Source organism: Bidens hawaiensis, unplaced genomic scaffold, assembly GCF_021521415.1.
Source record: "Bidens hawaiensis isolate Kalapana, Puna unplaced genomic scaffold, B.hawaiensis_p1.1 tig00066317_1, whole genome shotgun sequence".
Lineage (NCBI taxonomy): Eukaryota > Viridiplantae > Streptophyta > Magnoliopsida > Asterales > Asteraceae > Bidens > Bidens hawaiensis.
In genome coordinates, this window is record NW_027501805.1 from 17,823 (window position 1) to 32,330 (window position 14,508).

The window sequence follows — 14,508 nt, forward strand, 5'->3', positions numbered from 1 at the left end:
TTCCCATCAGCACCTTGACTTCAGGATCCTCGGGATAAGGAAGTACTTCTTTGATTTCTTGTTCCCTGGCCTCCATTACGCCTCGTGCTGGTTTCTGTAATTGCTACGCCTGCTAGGGTTTGGCAGTACACTTCATAGAGGATGTGTAGCAATTCTTTGTGTCTTGTTGATCACTGATGATTTTGATAATTCCCCACGGACATGGGAGTTTCACACATTGGTGGTAAGTGGAGGGGACTGCTTCCATGTCGTGTATCCAGGGCCTGCCTAATATAATATTGCAACAAGATAAACAGTCAATAACACAAAATTTTTGCATTTTATTTACCCCTTCGACATATACTGGGAGCTTGATATCCCCAATAGTATTCTTAGTTTCTCCGCTAAATCCAACCAGCACTGAGGAGCTGGGGATAATCTCATCCTTAGGAATGTTCATCTTTCTCAGCACATCTAGTTGAATAATGTTGACAGAGCTTCCACCATCTATGAGGATCCTGCGCACATAATGGTTAGCCACATATAATGTTATTACCAAACTATCATGGTGAGGATCCTGAATATGGACTCTGTCGCTTTCATCAAAGGTTATGGTCTTTTCTTGAGTGAGAATGGATGCCTTTGTTGGTCTGTCAACCACTTCTAGCTTTCTTTGGTCAGCATTTCTTTTTGCAGCAGAGTAAGAGGTTCCACAGATGTCGGATCCTCCGGATATGAACATAATTGTTTTTGCATCCGTTGGTGGGGGAGTCGGCTTCTCAGGAATCTTTTCAGGATTCTGCTCTCTTCCCTTTTTCCTGCCAAGTAGCTCTTTCAAGTGGCCTTTGCTGAGAAGATAGCTAATCTCCCTTCTAAGAGCAATTCAATCATCAGTCAAGTGCCCAAAGTCTTCGTGGAAGGCACACCACTTTGATTTGTCTTTATAGACTCCTTGTTTTTCCACCTTCTTTGGCCACCTGGTTTTTTCACCTAAATCCTGCATGACACACATTAATCCACCAATATCAACAGAAAAATAATATTCAGAAACTTTAGGATATTCTTCATTATCCTCATCATCTACTGCATTGATCATGGGGTTATCAGGCTTGTAGTAAGGTTTTGACCGATATGATTTTCCTGGGGATTCGGCCTTCCTGTTCGTCTGGTCATACTTCAAGATACCGATCTTATAGTTTTTCTTATCATCTTCTAGCCTAATAAACCTCAGAGCTCTGCTTCTTGCTTCATCTAATGACCTGCATGGAGTCATAACAAGATCATCATAGAAAGAGGAGCCTTTTTCTAACCCCAGCTTAAGAGCTTCCACTGCTGAATCCGGGTTTTGATTTGGAATTTCCAACGACTCCTTGCTAAACCTGGTAATAAAATCTCTTAAGGATTCCCCAGGATTTTGCGTAACCCTGTAAAGATCACCTGTCATTTTCTCAAATGTTCTACTGCAAGAAAACTGGTTATTGAACAAGTTAATTAAATGAGAAAAAGAAGTGATAGTATTAGGAGGAATACTCAGTAGCCATTTCATGGCTTCTCCAGTCAAGGTAGACCCAAATCCCTTGCAAAGACATGCTTCCTTGATTTCCATAGGGATTGGGTTGACGCTCTCTATACTGTGCGACGTGTTCCTCGGGATCCGTTGAACCATCGTACAGTTTCATATTTGGAGTTTGAAACCGTTTTGGGATCTGTACGTCACCAATTGATGGCACAAATCGGGATATTCTGTGACTATCGTTGGGAACTTCAGCTATAGGACGGGTAACACCGGGAACATTTGATATCATGTCCTTAAGCTTCTGTAATTCTCGGGCTAAACTTGAACTTATGCCTGCATCCTGCAAAAATCCTTGATTAACATTAAAAGGAATTGTATTGAAAGTGTTACCCTGATTGATATTCTGAGGAATGGTTTGGGTGTTGTAGCTGGCATTCCCAAACATAGTATTTCCTGGAGTGATAAATGGAGTGGCTGAAGTGATAGCCTGCATCGGGATGAAGTCTCCATGGTGCATCTCAGAGGACCCTACAAACTGCTGAGTCTGAGCAAATGGTTGCTGAGGATTGAAGGACCCTGATGGAGGCAATCCTGAGAGTCCCGCTTGTTGCTGCAATCCTGAGGATACCACTTGCTGATAAGGGCGTGAGGATCCTGTCTGGTGAGACAATCCTGAGGATCCGGACTGCTGGAACGATCCTGTGGGTCCTCCGTGCTGCGAAAATCCTGAGGATAACGCCTGCTGATAAGGACCTGAGGATAACGCCTGGTGGAACAATCCTGAGGATCCAGAGTGTTGGAAAGATGAGGATCTGGGATTGTACGCCATGGCTGGTTCAGGACGCATTAATGTTGAAGATCCTTAAAGAGTGAAATCCAGAGATCTCGGGATTAGTGGTGTAAATTCTTCCACCAGCTGTTTGGCCTTCCTGAAATCTTCCAGTTCCTTCACGAGCATCTGGTTGGTCTTGTTCTGGCGATCCATCTGCTCCTGTAACCGTCTATACATAGATAGAAGGTCATTGTTGGACACCATAATGGGATCCTGGGGAGATGGCCTTGCTCCTGGGAACACGGGAGTAGCAGCTTTCTTCTAAGTGTTGTCCGGTTTCTTCGGAATAACAGCAGCAGAAGGAGGAGGAGGCGTGGAAGGCTTCCCGGAGGAAACTGAGGCTGCGGCAGAAGAAGAAACAATCTTTGGTTGGGAAGACATGTTGTGGATATTGAAAGTAGGGTTTAGTTTGAGAGTTGATAATGATCAAAGCACCGATTGCCCCACGGTGGGCGCCAAATTGTTTTGGTAAAAAATTAACGAACTAACTTTTGATCAAATTAGTGCGTGAGGTGGAGTGCTTGATGGTAAAATGAATGAACACAGAGATATGATCACGAGGGAAAAAAAACCCTTGATTATGATAATCTTGTCTCGGTCAAAAATTATCAACGTAATCTTTGGTCGAATTGCTCCGGTCAAAGATTGACAATGTAATCTTTGGTCGAATTGGTACTTGATTATAATAATCTCCGGCACAAAAAACCCCCGGACGGTGAAAAATATCACCGTTAATATTATTAATAATAAAAAAATGGTGATTACAAGTGGTGGAGCTGATAAGTGATCATAAGCTATGTGTTACAGTGTTTGCTAGTAAGCTAAGTCGTGAGAGTGTGTGTTCTAGTGATATTATCAGCTCGTTTATATAAGATAAGGTTACAACTGTTATCCCGAACAATCCAGAAACCCTAGACTATTTCTTCAATAATCCGTTGCTTGCCCACGTTCCATTTGACGAAGTTCAAGCACTAGCCGTTGTAAGTTCACGTTCATATTAGCATATTTAACATGTGATCTTATCTGCAAAACAAAGAAAAATAATATAGGACAATTGAATTAGTCAAACCTCATCCTCGGAATATTAGCGTTGACGGGATAGCTCAAAATCCTTGAATCGTAGCTCATCCTAAGGATAGAAAATTTACACCCAACAGTTATTTCTAGTAAAATATCTAAGTCCTTTTGTGTCAGCGTTTGACCATTTAGGACTTGGGTTTAATTTTTGATTTTGAATTGAGTAAATTATGATTTGTACCTCTGTGCTCAAGGGCGGAGATACTCTCGGGTTCAAGCGAACCCAGTGATTTTTGAAATTTTGACCCGACCCATTAATTTTTCTGGACTGAAGTCATATACATTATTTCCGACAGAAAGAAAAAACCGAAGCTGTGTTCTACTAGTAAAGTTCGCTTAGCATTACTGATTTGTCCTGGGTTCCAACCCTTTTAGGCGCGTTTTTCGTTTCAGTTTTGAGGGCTTGTTATTTACTAATCTAAGCCAGCCCAGTGCAATCAGATTCATTTTTTTTTTTTGTAAAATTAGTTTTGTGAATCAATGATATTTTGTGAATCTCTATTGCAAACCTAAGCACCTTATTATGGGTTTTTAATAGGATTAAAAAATCTAAGCTAAAGTATATTTCTTATTTATCAAATCTACAAATTAAACTTTCACGTACGGGACCAAATCAAGATACATTATACTTCCTAACACATTGTCAAATATACGTTAGACTTTCTAACACATCGTCAAAGATGAGTTAGGTATCCAAACACATGGTCAACAACGTATTAGCCTCTTGTTTGTTTTTTTAATATTATATTAATATAACCAATTCTACTTATATTTGTTTTTTTATAACTTTTAATATATAAATTTTTATATTATTTTGAATAAACCGATAAAAAATGCTTGTTTTTATGTATATGTTGGCATAAGTTTTATTTAAAACCGTGTGGGGTCAAATTTTATAAACATTTTGATATTAATTTGAAAAATAAATATAAGTAGAATTAGTTATATTAATATAATATTAAAAAAAACAAGAGGCTAACACGTCTTTGACTATGTGTTTTAGATGCTAACACGTCGTTAATTAGATACCTAACTCAACTTTGACGATGTGTTAGGAAGTCTAACGCATCTTTAACGATGCGTTAGAAAGTCTAACGTATCTTTGATGATGTGTTTTACAAACTCATCGTCAATTAAGATGCGTGACTTCCTAACATATCGTCAAAGATGAGTTAGATGGAGGCATTTTTGGAATTCTAAAATTTAGAGAATAAAAGTGGAATCTCTTTCCAAAGTATGTCCATTTTGAAAATTTTCCCAAACTTATATCTAGTAAACATTTTATCAAAACACTTTATATAGAGCTTTTGTAAACTATCTTTTGTAAAAACCCAAAGTATATTTTATTAAAACCCTTTTGATGCATAGAAACCCCTTTAAAATAACAAAGTAACCCTTTAATAAAGTTAAGCATCAGATTAACACTACTAATAACTAACACTTTTATTAATATCCATAGTTAACATTTTAACCCAATTAAGTTAGTGTTATCATGCATGTTTGTTAGTTGCATCATCATTTTTTAAGTTGTATATCACAAGATCTATGCATTTTCAACAATTTGTATGTCACATATTACTAGATTTATACTTATATAGCAAACCTTATGTGAAGTATGCTTGTAAATAAATTTTATTAGTTGACTAACGTGTTAATAACTTGGTTTATTGCCATTTTTACTTGGGTGAGCATCTATAACATGAGCTCTTATGTAAAACATATAAATGATAGATTTAGGAGACGTTAAGCTTACTATAGAAGAATTATGCCTATTATAAAGCTAAAGAACGAAGGCCTTGAGCAATAACACCAACTGGGAGTCCTCATTGACACTTGAATTTGGATCCTTGAATATATTTGTGAATAAAGTGTCTTACATGAAACCGAAATAGAAAGGCGTCGGGTTTGAACGTACAAGCAGGCCCCAATGCTTATAATTTTGGATATGTTGTACTTTAATGAAACCCAAGGAAGTAGGAAAAAGAATCAAGGAATTTGGAGGTCGTTTGATACCTCAAACATCAGAATGATTTCGTGTTAGAATTGCAGCTCCGGTTCTGGCGCACTTCTGCCTCGCAGCTGGTTTGGGGGGTCGAAAACTCATCCAAATTAAGTTAATCTAGTTGGAGGTTTTAAGGAAGAGGTAGGAGCTTCATCTCCAAGTAGTGGATCTGAATTTGGATGTGTAGATAGAGAATTAGATCGTTTTCGATGGACTGGTTTTCTAGACAGAAGCTGAAAGGGATTTTGGAGAAGTTATAGGGAGGCATGATCCGCGTCTTTTCATCTTATAAAAGGCTCGTGGATACTTGTGCTTTGACAGCTCTCACAAATCGTATGTTTTTGTTTGTTTGTCTTAGTGACATGTCCAGACCATAAGGGGCATTAGCAGCTCTTGGAACTTGTTATAACAAAATAGCCTATTTCAGGAATTAACTTCTACACTAATTCATCCTAATCCTTGTGTCATAAAAGCCTTACACAAGTTGTCTTTTGTGACTACGCTTACACGGTTTTGGCTGTATTGTTGATTAAATCTTTTAGTGGAAATATATGTTTTCGATATGGTGTTGAATAATGGAATCAAATCTTAATATGTCTTATCTTAGTTCAATGTTTAATTGTGAATTGAGTGATATGTCTTTTCAATTGTTTTGTTTTTTATTACTCACTCCCTATTAAGAAACTTGGGTTATGTATTTAACTCAATCTGAAAATTAGAATAATGCAATCATTTGGATAATGAGATGGGAATGGGTAGTATGAGCAGCTTCAAAATAAAAGAATGATGACAAGTTAGAGAAAAAACTAACCACCTTAAAAGATTTATAGTTTTATGCTGAAAGTTTAAATGTTAAGATCTTTTAACAAACCCACTTAAAATCTGACCAACTACTACCTTTATACTTAAACACAACAATCTCTTTATTAAACGAGTTACGTTCAAGTAAACAGAGATTAAACAGGTCATGTTCAAGTTAGCTCATTTAACATGTTACAAAAGTACACTCAAAACCTGATTACTTTCAGCATTTTCTGTCATGTTTCTTTTTCTAGTCACATGCAAGAAAAAAACAGCTTTCAAGCATTTTTGCATATACTGGTCTCTTTCTTGCACCTCTCAGGAAGAAAAAAAAAATATATTTTAAACTTCATTTAGACATGTACTTATCACAACGGTTTTTATTATCAAAATCAGTCTCAAATCCTTTTGGCCAAAAGCAAGATTAAACACTGGACAGATAAACAACCTTACACCTGTATGATTAAAGACCCATCGAGCCAATTTCTCAATAGCAATAGTTAGTGATAATTAATTTAGAAACATTTAAAACACAAATATAAGCATGAGAAAGCACCATGCACAAAACTGCAAATCAGTCATAATACATCCTTCTTTGTTCAAAAAAAAAAAAAAATTTGTCCCAACTCCCAAAGAAACACCAAGTACACAATCTAGTAATATCAAAAGACAACATTAAAGACACCCAACTCTAATTCATTCGCCTAATGAGCTCGTTAATGTAATCTTCACGATTACCTGCATCACCTCCTTCAACGTAGTGGTTCCTCTTTTTCTTCAACCCACCCAACGGAGCCTTCAACTTAAATGGCCAAAGAAAGTTATTGGCTTCCTTAAAGTGGGGTCCAGCAGTTAGGATCTCGTGAATAAGATCTTCAACACAGATAATCCCGTGTTTCCCAAGACCCTGTTAATTCAAAATAATTGCAACTTATAACTATATTGGTTCACACGTGTTTACAAACATACAAGTTGAGAAACGAAAAAAACTTACCTGCTCAACAATAGAGTTATCTGTCAAAGGAATCCTCTGCTTGTTGAGCTTGCCATAGCCTCTCTTGTATATCAGCTCTTTCACACTCTTCAAGTTCGGGTATCTAAAAGGAAAGATGTATTAAACAATAACGAAATATATAATGACTACAAAAGAAAGAAAGAATATGCTTGGAAAGATAAATACCCGTAGGTAACGTATGGCTCAACCCTGTGCAACATGTTCAATGTAGCCTTGTTGACTTTCAAGAACACACCATTGAAGATCTGGTTGATATAAACAATGCAACACAGCACATAGAAATATAAGATAAATACTAAAAAGTATGAACATTCATTAATGTTATAACAAATATTAATTAAATTTTGAAGTAGGTAATCTCACCTGTCTCAAACGCAAGAGCTGCAAGATCTTCTTTGACTTAGGGTCCATGGCGTTGATACTGAATATTGAGAATAAATATATAGATTAGAATCTGAAGACATTCACAGTTTCAGAATGAAAAATGACACCTTTACAACAACTATCAACAGTAACGATTAACAATAATTGAAGCAACAAAAGCAGCAATGCATACCCACGGATCCTAATGATGAAGAGCATCTTAGCTTCAGGGTTAACATAAAATCCACCTTTCAGTCTCGCCTCTCTTTTCAGCTGAATCAACTCCTTTTGCTGCAAATAACCATACTTATGTCAGTCAAATTCTAGTATCATAAACAGGCATAAAATTTTGAAATGATAATGAATTAATTAATCATACCTGAGTTTCATACTCCTCGCTGTATTTCTTAGCCCTGTTGAATATCAACTTCCTGTTAGCGGCATTCTTTTTCTTCAACGCTTCCGCCTCTTGCTTTTTAGCCAAGGCCCACTCCTCATTCCTCTTTTGCTTCTTCAGTACAGACTCGGGAACCGCGGGTCCTGCCTTTGCAACCTCAGCCATTTCTTCAGACTACATCAACAGTTTCATAATTAGATCCTCCTATCTTACATATTTACTATTAAAAAATAAAAATAAAAATAAAAAACTAAATAACAACATAAAAGCTTCAAATCAGAGTCCAATCCAAATCATTTAACCTAATGATGAAAATGTCAATTAGCAAAAAAAAAAAACATATAATTACATAATTAAATCCTAATTAGATATTCATCATTACATTTAATCCAAAAAATTCACAACCTAAAAGCTTTAAATCAGAGTCTAATTCAAATCATTCAACCTGTCGATTTTGGTTTCAATTAACAACAACAACAACAAAAAATACATTTCAATTGCATAATTAGATCCTAGCTACAAGTTCATCATGATAACATTAAACCTTAGATCAAACTACATGACGAGCTAAAGGCTTCAACTTATATTCCAACACTTTATATTCTTATTATGAAAACAATTATTACGGCGGCGAGATTAGCGTATGTAAAAAAAGCGATAATGATACATACATTCATGAAATGAAAATTTGGAAGGTAATGAAGATGAATGTAAGAAGGTTACCGACTGAAAGCAGCAGCAGCAGCTAGCAGGCGACGAAGACAAAGTAAGAGGATGTCTGTATAATACGGCAAGCTGTTATTAAAGATGATATGATGATGATGATGATGATGATGATGATGAATTAGGGTATTATTTTTCAAACCAAGCCCATTTCACGCTTTATGGGCTTATTATGCTATACTCCAGTCAGTGGGCTTTGGAGAAGCCTTTCACAAACATCTCAAAACTTATCTTTGTGATTGTGAATGTATGCCAAATCTTAACTATATTTAGAAAAGAGTTTGGATTATATATTGGGTGCAAACGAGTAGAGTAGTTCGTGAGTCACTTAAGATTAAATTGATAAAAAGCTTAAAACATGCTGAACCTTTTTGAGTCTGAGCCTCAAATAAAGCTCGTTTATTTTTCGAGCCAGAGACTTGTGTATTACCTCTTTCGAATTTCTATGTGCTCACGAGCAGCTCGGCTTGTTTGCACTTCTAGTTAAATTCACACTGCATAGCCGAGCTTTCGCTGGTATAAGGTATTACACGAGCTTGAGCCAAGCTTAGGCTTGTTTTTTTTTTTTCTCTAAATATATAAAAATAATTCAAAACATTATATACTAATAAATAAATAAATAAATAAGCTGAACTCAAGCTCAAGCTTAAAAAACGACTCACGATTCAGACTCGAGCTTTAGAAAAAGAGCTTGAAATTATCTGAGCTTGAGCTCTTATAAGTCAAAATGAGCCGAGGTCAAGCCTAATCAAGCCCATGGTCGGCTTGACTTGGCTTGTTTGCATCTAAGTTTATATTTGTGAAAATGCATATCAAACATAGGTAATGTAACACGATAAATGAGAAGAGAAATGTTGGCCATGCTCATATCACGTCAACAAGAGAATAGGAAAATGCATCTTGGCTATAATAAACCATTAAAAGTTGAGAGTTGTTCACACCATTCATAGCTATAAGAAGATGGGCCTTAAGTAGACAAATAAAATGTTCACTTATCTATTTATTTACTCTAATAAAACACTATCATTTTTGTCACTGTTAATCTCATAGCCCTTCTTACATTTTTTTCAACTTATTTCAATATTTGGTTCTTATCTTTTAAGTCGTTTCAATATATGAGCCAAAAATTTTTATTAAATTTAAATCCTAATCGATTTATTCATTACATTAATAGTGATATAAGAATATAAGGAAATATCAAAATTGAAGTTACAAGTCTATTAAAAAAATATTAAAAGTCACACGTAATTTCAAAATAAAGAAAATAAATGTGCATCATTGTCAACGAATCTGGATTTGTATAGTAAACTACAAATTGTTTTTAAATTGAGATTCAAGCAGTAGTGCATAATTTTTATATAAGATTGGTTTCAAATTTGAATTTAAAATTTTCTCATATGCATTTGAATCATGAAAATGTGTCTTTTTTTAATTTTCTCAAAATATTTTGTATAAATACTGCAAACATGAAGAATACATATTATATATCTTGATGTTTAGCATTAAATTATTGAAGTTGAATATTATAATTATAAATCATATGTATAACAATTTAACTCTATGAACTATCTGTAATTTATTTATATGATTTTTTGTGTGGTATAAAGGGTTTTACTAATATGATTAGTATTTGGTTTTCAATATTGTCTTTCTTAACTCAAATCAGAATGCTTCAGAAACATATATTTTATGACTTGATTTTATAATTTTTTATACATTTAAATGTATTTAATAATATGCCTTATAAGACAAATTACTTAATTAAAAGCATTCAAAATTTTAAACTAAAAAAATCTGTTTCAATCTCATTCCACTATTTTCGCTTTCCAAAAATCATTTAGGATATTAGAACCTAGAATATCGTTTTCATCAGTTATTTACGTAATTCCAATATTATATTAACTTACTAATTTTTTTACACAAATACAACTAACTGAGATTATGTAGTGTTACATGTTGGTTAGTACATAATTAAAGTGTTTATTATGATTAATAAAATCATACACAAAATTTTTAAAAAAAAATTACAGTTATAACATTTATTATTAAAATCTGTTATAAAAATTCATTAAGATTCACACCTTAATTATAATGTAACTTAATATAAATATTTTTTATTTTTTATTTTTTATTATTTGTAACTTAATCATGCTTCTCTTTACATTTCCAGAATATTCCATTTACATATTAATTTAAAAAAATATTTAATCCAGTTAAAATTCATTTACAATTCGTACATAAAATTCGAAATTTTTACTTTTTTTCCTCTAAACTGTAAAAACTGCACACAACCAACAAACAACCAAACATAATAATACTGAAGAATGTATGCGGAATCATCCATATCTTGCCCTAAACGGGCCCAATAAGTTCCAAGTCTAATGGCTCGGTATAACCGACCATAACAACCAACAAACAAACAAAATAAAAATGTCTGAAACAACCATAGTGTAATAATAATAATCTCATTAAATGCTAACACTCGCCCTTATGCCCATGCCCATGCCTACCACCGTTGCTCATCAGTTACCCGGATGTGCCAGGTCAAATGGTCCCCACTGATGGTCCATGCGCTCACCCAACTGATGTATCTCCCACCTCGTCTCCGCGTACTCTGCAGCATGTTGTGCGTCAGATGCTGCAATCTGACCTGATAACCTGTCAATAGAAGCGGAAATGTGAGTGTGATAGCGGTCGATAAGCTCATACAGCCCCTCAAACGAGTCTTGGTTATGCTGTGATGAGCTGGCGCCAGCAACTGAAGATGATGGGCCGCCTGGCTGGGAGTGTGTGTGGCGGTGAGCCTGTCCTCCTCTCAAGTATGTCCTGTATGGTCATCTCTGATGGGTCCTCTGGATCCCAAATCTGGTTATAGGCATTCTGTAACCGCCATTGTGGTGGGTTTCTCGAGATTTGTTGGACCATTTGTATACTTATACAGAGGCTAAGATCGAGTGGTACCAGTTTTGGGCTCCTCGTTCGTTCTAAGTCGACACGATAGGTTCGGTATAGCTTGTATATCCAAGCTCCACCAAAGATATGAGTAGTGGGCTATTTCGCGTTCCCGTTAGTCTTGAACAATTGGCAATATAGATATGTGATGTTGCATGCTATCTCGTTCTTAATACAATACAGGGCCCACATATCCCTTAAGCTCACAAACCCCTCGCTTTGGCCACGTTGTGTAACCGTGTGGCTCAATAAGCGCTGAATATAAGGAAACAACGGGTCGCGAAGAGTTGTAAACTTGGTGCTGCTTGGGATATACAGTTCACCACCATAACTTAACTGTTCCCATGCCTCCATCCTTGTGTTCCCGGTTCATCTATTTTTAGATTATCTTCGTTTGAGAAAGTCGTGGCTGCCTCAAACCACAAGGCAGTGTTGGTTTCCTCAGGTGTGTACACCCCCATATCAATCCCTAACTGAGTCACTGAAGTGAAGTACCACTCAACCCCAATGCGGAACTGAATAGCATTGTTGTCCCACATGTCTAACTTTTCATTTTTATCGACAAAAAAACTAAGAATTCTTTAGTCAACTCTGTCACCGATCTCCCCCTCTCGCTGAAAACACATGCCCACGACCCTTTTATAAGTCTTTCATATCTCCTGAGTTGGTTAACTTCTCGCAGCGTGTTAGTACACGCATAGAAGTTCGGCTCTGGTTCTCGGTTAGCCATATATTCCAACCTCTGACAGGCTATCTGATCCCGTCTTGTGTTTTCAGGAAAGATGAGAAACGCGTGAGTGTCATCCCCATATTCAGCCATCTGGAAATTTAAATGAGTTTAGATAATTAAACATGTAGTTTAAACTGAAAATGTGGAACAGACTAAAAACACCCCCCCCCCCCCCGTGTATTAAGGAACACGGCCCCATGTTTATGGGAGTTTGACAGATTTGACCTAGGTTGACTTGTAGTTGACCATGGGGGTGTGCTTTGCAGAAACACAGCCCGTGTTTTTAATCTAAATTTCAAATTTTCATGATTCGAACTTGCATTTCAACCCGGTCCTAAGAACTATTGTTAGTGCACGGTTTTGCGTCTTGAGTCTTTATATCTATCGTTAATGTATTTGTCGTTTTATTTATGTAATAAAATATTAAGTTATCTTTATAGTTCGTTAAGGTATAGTCTAGTTCGCTAAGGATGTTTAGCGAACTAAAAAGTCTCGGTGAGGATGGCAGAAATGTAATAACCTGTCATACTCAAGCCTTATACTTGTTTGATCACCCAAAAATAAAATAAAGCAAATAACAAACTTTGAGGTTCTGGACACTGTGAGTCTTTATGCGGCTTAATCATCTGGGTATTCATATGCATGAATATTTTATTCTCTTTTAGAGCAAACCCAAAGTCATTAAACTTAATCACTGCTGCACTTCGTACAAATCTAAATTATCGACTTGATCAAAATCCGCTGTTAGTCATACATTGTTCCTCCCTTGTGTGCGTCTCAATACCATTAAGAAACGGACCCCAGGGGATACAATGTATGTAAGCCGACAAATGGACTCGTGCATATTCACTCACAATAAAAGAAACTCAATGCATTGATAAGAAATGTTTATAAAATTCATATTTTGATCAACAATATAATGGTTTAAGTCAAGTTGGGGTGATATGGCAAAAATCAAATTAAGCTTGAACCGAGATTAGAGGCTGATAGTTTCTGATAAATAGTGCTCTAATTGAATCATTAATCATATCACAAACACTCTTGAAAGTTTGTTATTAGATTTAAGTTGACAACAATACCAATGACCGACTTAACGCCAGTCACAATATCGCTGAAATATAAAGCTGTGATGGAAGGGTAGTTTGGTCAATATGATTCTCTGCTCAAACTCGACAAAAATCCAAAAATATGTACTGCTTTTGATAAATCATACAACAACACAAAAATATTTTTCTGTTTTACTTTTAATTTTTTAGATAATTTTCTGGTAAATATTTCATTTTTAACAAAATTTCAAAAAAATATAAAAAATATTCTGTTTTTCTAATTTACATAATTATTTATTTCAACTTAATCGATGCAACGAGAGCAGCCGTCTGCTCTAACATTTTTTATGTTAATTTAAGGGTTTCAAAACATGAAACGTTTTTATGGTATTTGATTATCGAGATAAAAGTTCTCGGTAATTCTTTTAAGTTAAATTTACAATTATTTAATTATTTATTTAATAATTTTTTATTCATCATTTATTAATTCATTTATTTAAAGTTTTCCATAATAAATTTTTTTATAAGTGATTCGTTAATTATGAATAACGAATTAGGTTATTAACAAACTACATCCTAGTTCGTTGCTCTAATTCGCTTCCGCACTCTGTAACGAATGACTTCAATTCGTTAGGCATAAGTTAACGAATTAGACAAGAATAAAATCTGAGTCGTGATGACACGTATTAATTTAAAACTAACGAATTACCTGATTCGTTAATTCAAATTTTGAACGAATCATCTGATTCGTTACTTTGGGAATCGTGCAATGTCAGTGTATATAGGACGGCGTGCATACGAACCGTCCTACTATTCACTCTTCTTCTTCCCTTTATACTGTTACTCTGGCCAATTTTTCCAGAATTTTTAATCATCGATTTTCGGTATTTTGATTATACCATTGTGTTTATAAGGCATAGATGATCACATCTTTGTGGTTTTCGTAAACAATAACACAGATTTGATAGGTTAATTATGATGTTTAGTTATCGGGTGTTTGAGGTTTACATAAACCTTCATCGGGGTGGTTAATACTCTGATTGATAACTTTATTTTGCTGTCATTATCATCGGAA

General features: G+C 35.3%; 1 protein-coding gene across 1 annotated transcript; it reads right to left on the reverse strand.

The window, feature by feature from the left end:
- Nucleotides 1–6,745: 6,745 nt before the first annotated feature.
- Nucleotides 6,746–8,719, reverse strand: LOC143604729 (large ribosomal subunit protein uL30w). The gene is made up of 7 exons (XM_077081123.1): nt 8,706–8,719; nt 7,965–8,156; nt 7,779–7,876; nt 7,586–7,643; nt 7,388–7,467; nt 7,202–7,304; nt 6,746–7,114 (listed from the first exon to the last, which is right to left on the reverse strand). The coding sequence occupies exons 2-7, from the start codon at nt 8,145–8,147 to the stop codon at nt 6,899–6,901; spliced, it is 738 nt and encodes a 245-aa protein (XP_076937238.1). The 5' UTR covers nt 8,148–8,156; nt 8,706–8,719; the 3' UTR covers nt 6,746–6,898.
- Between the last annotated feature and the right edge of the window lie 5,789 nt (nt 8,720–14,508).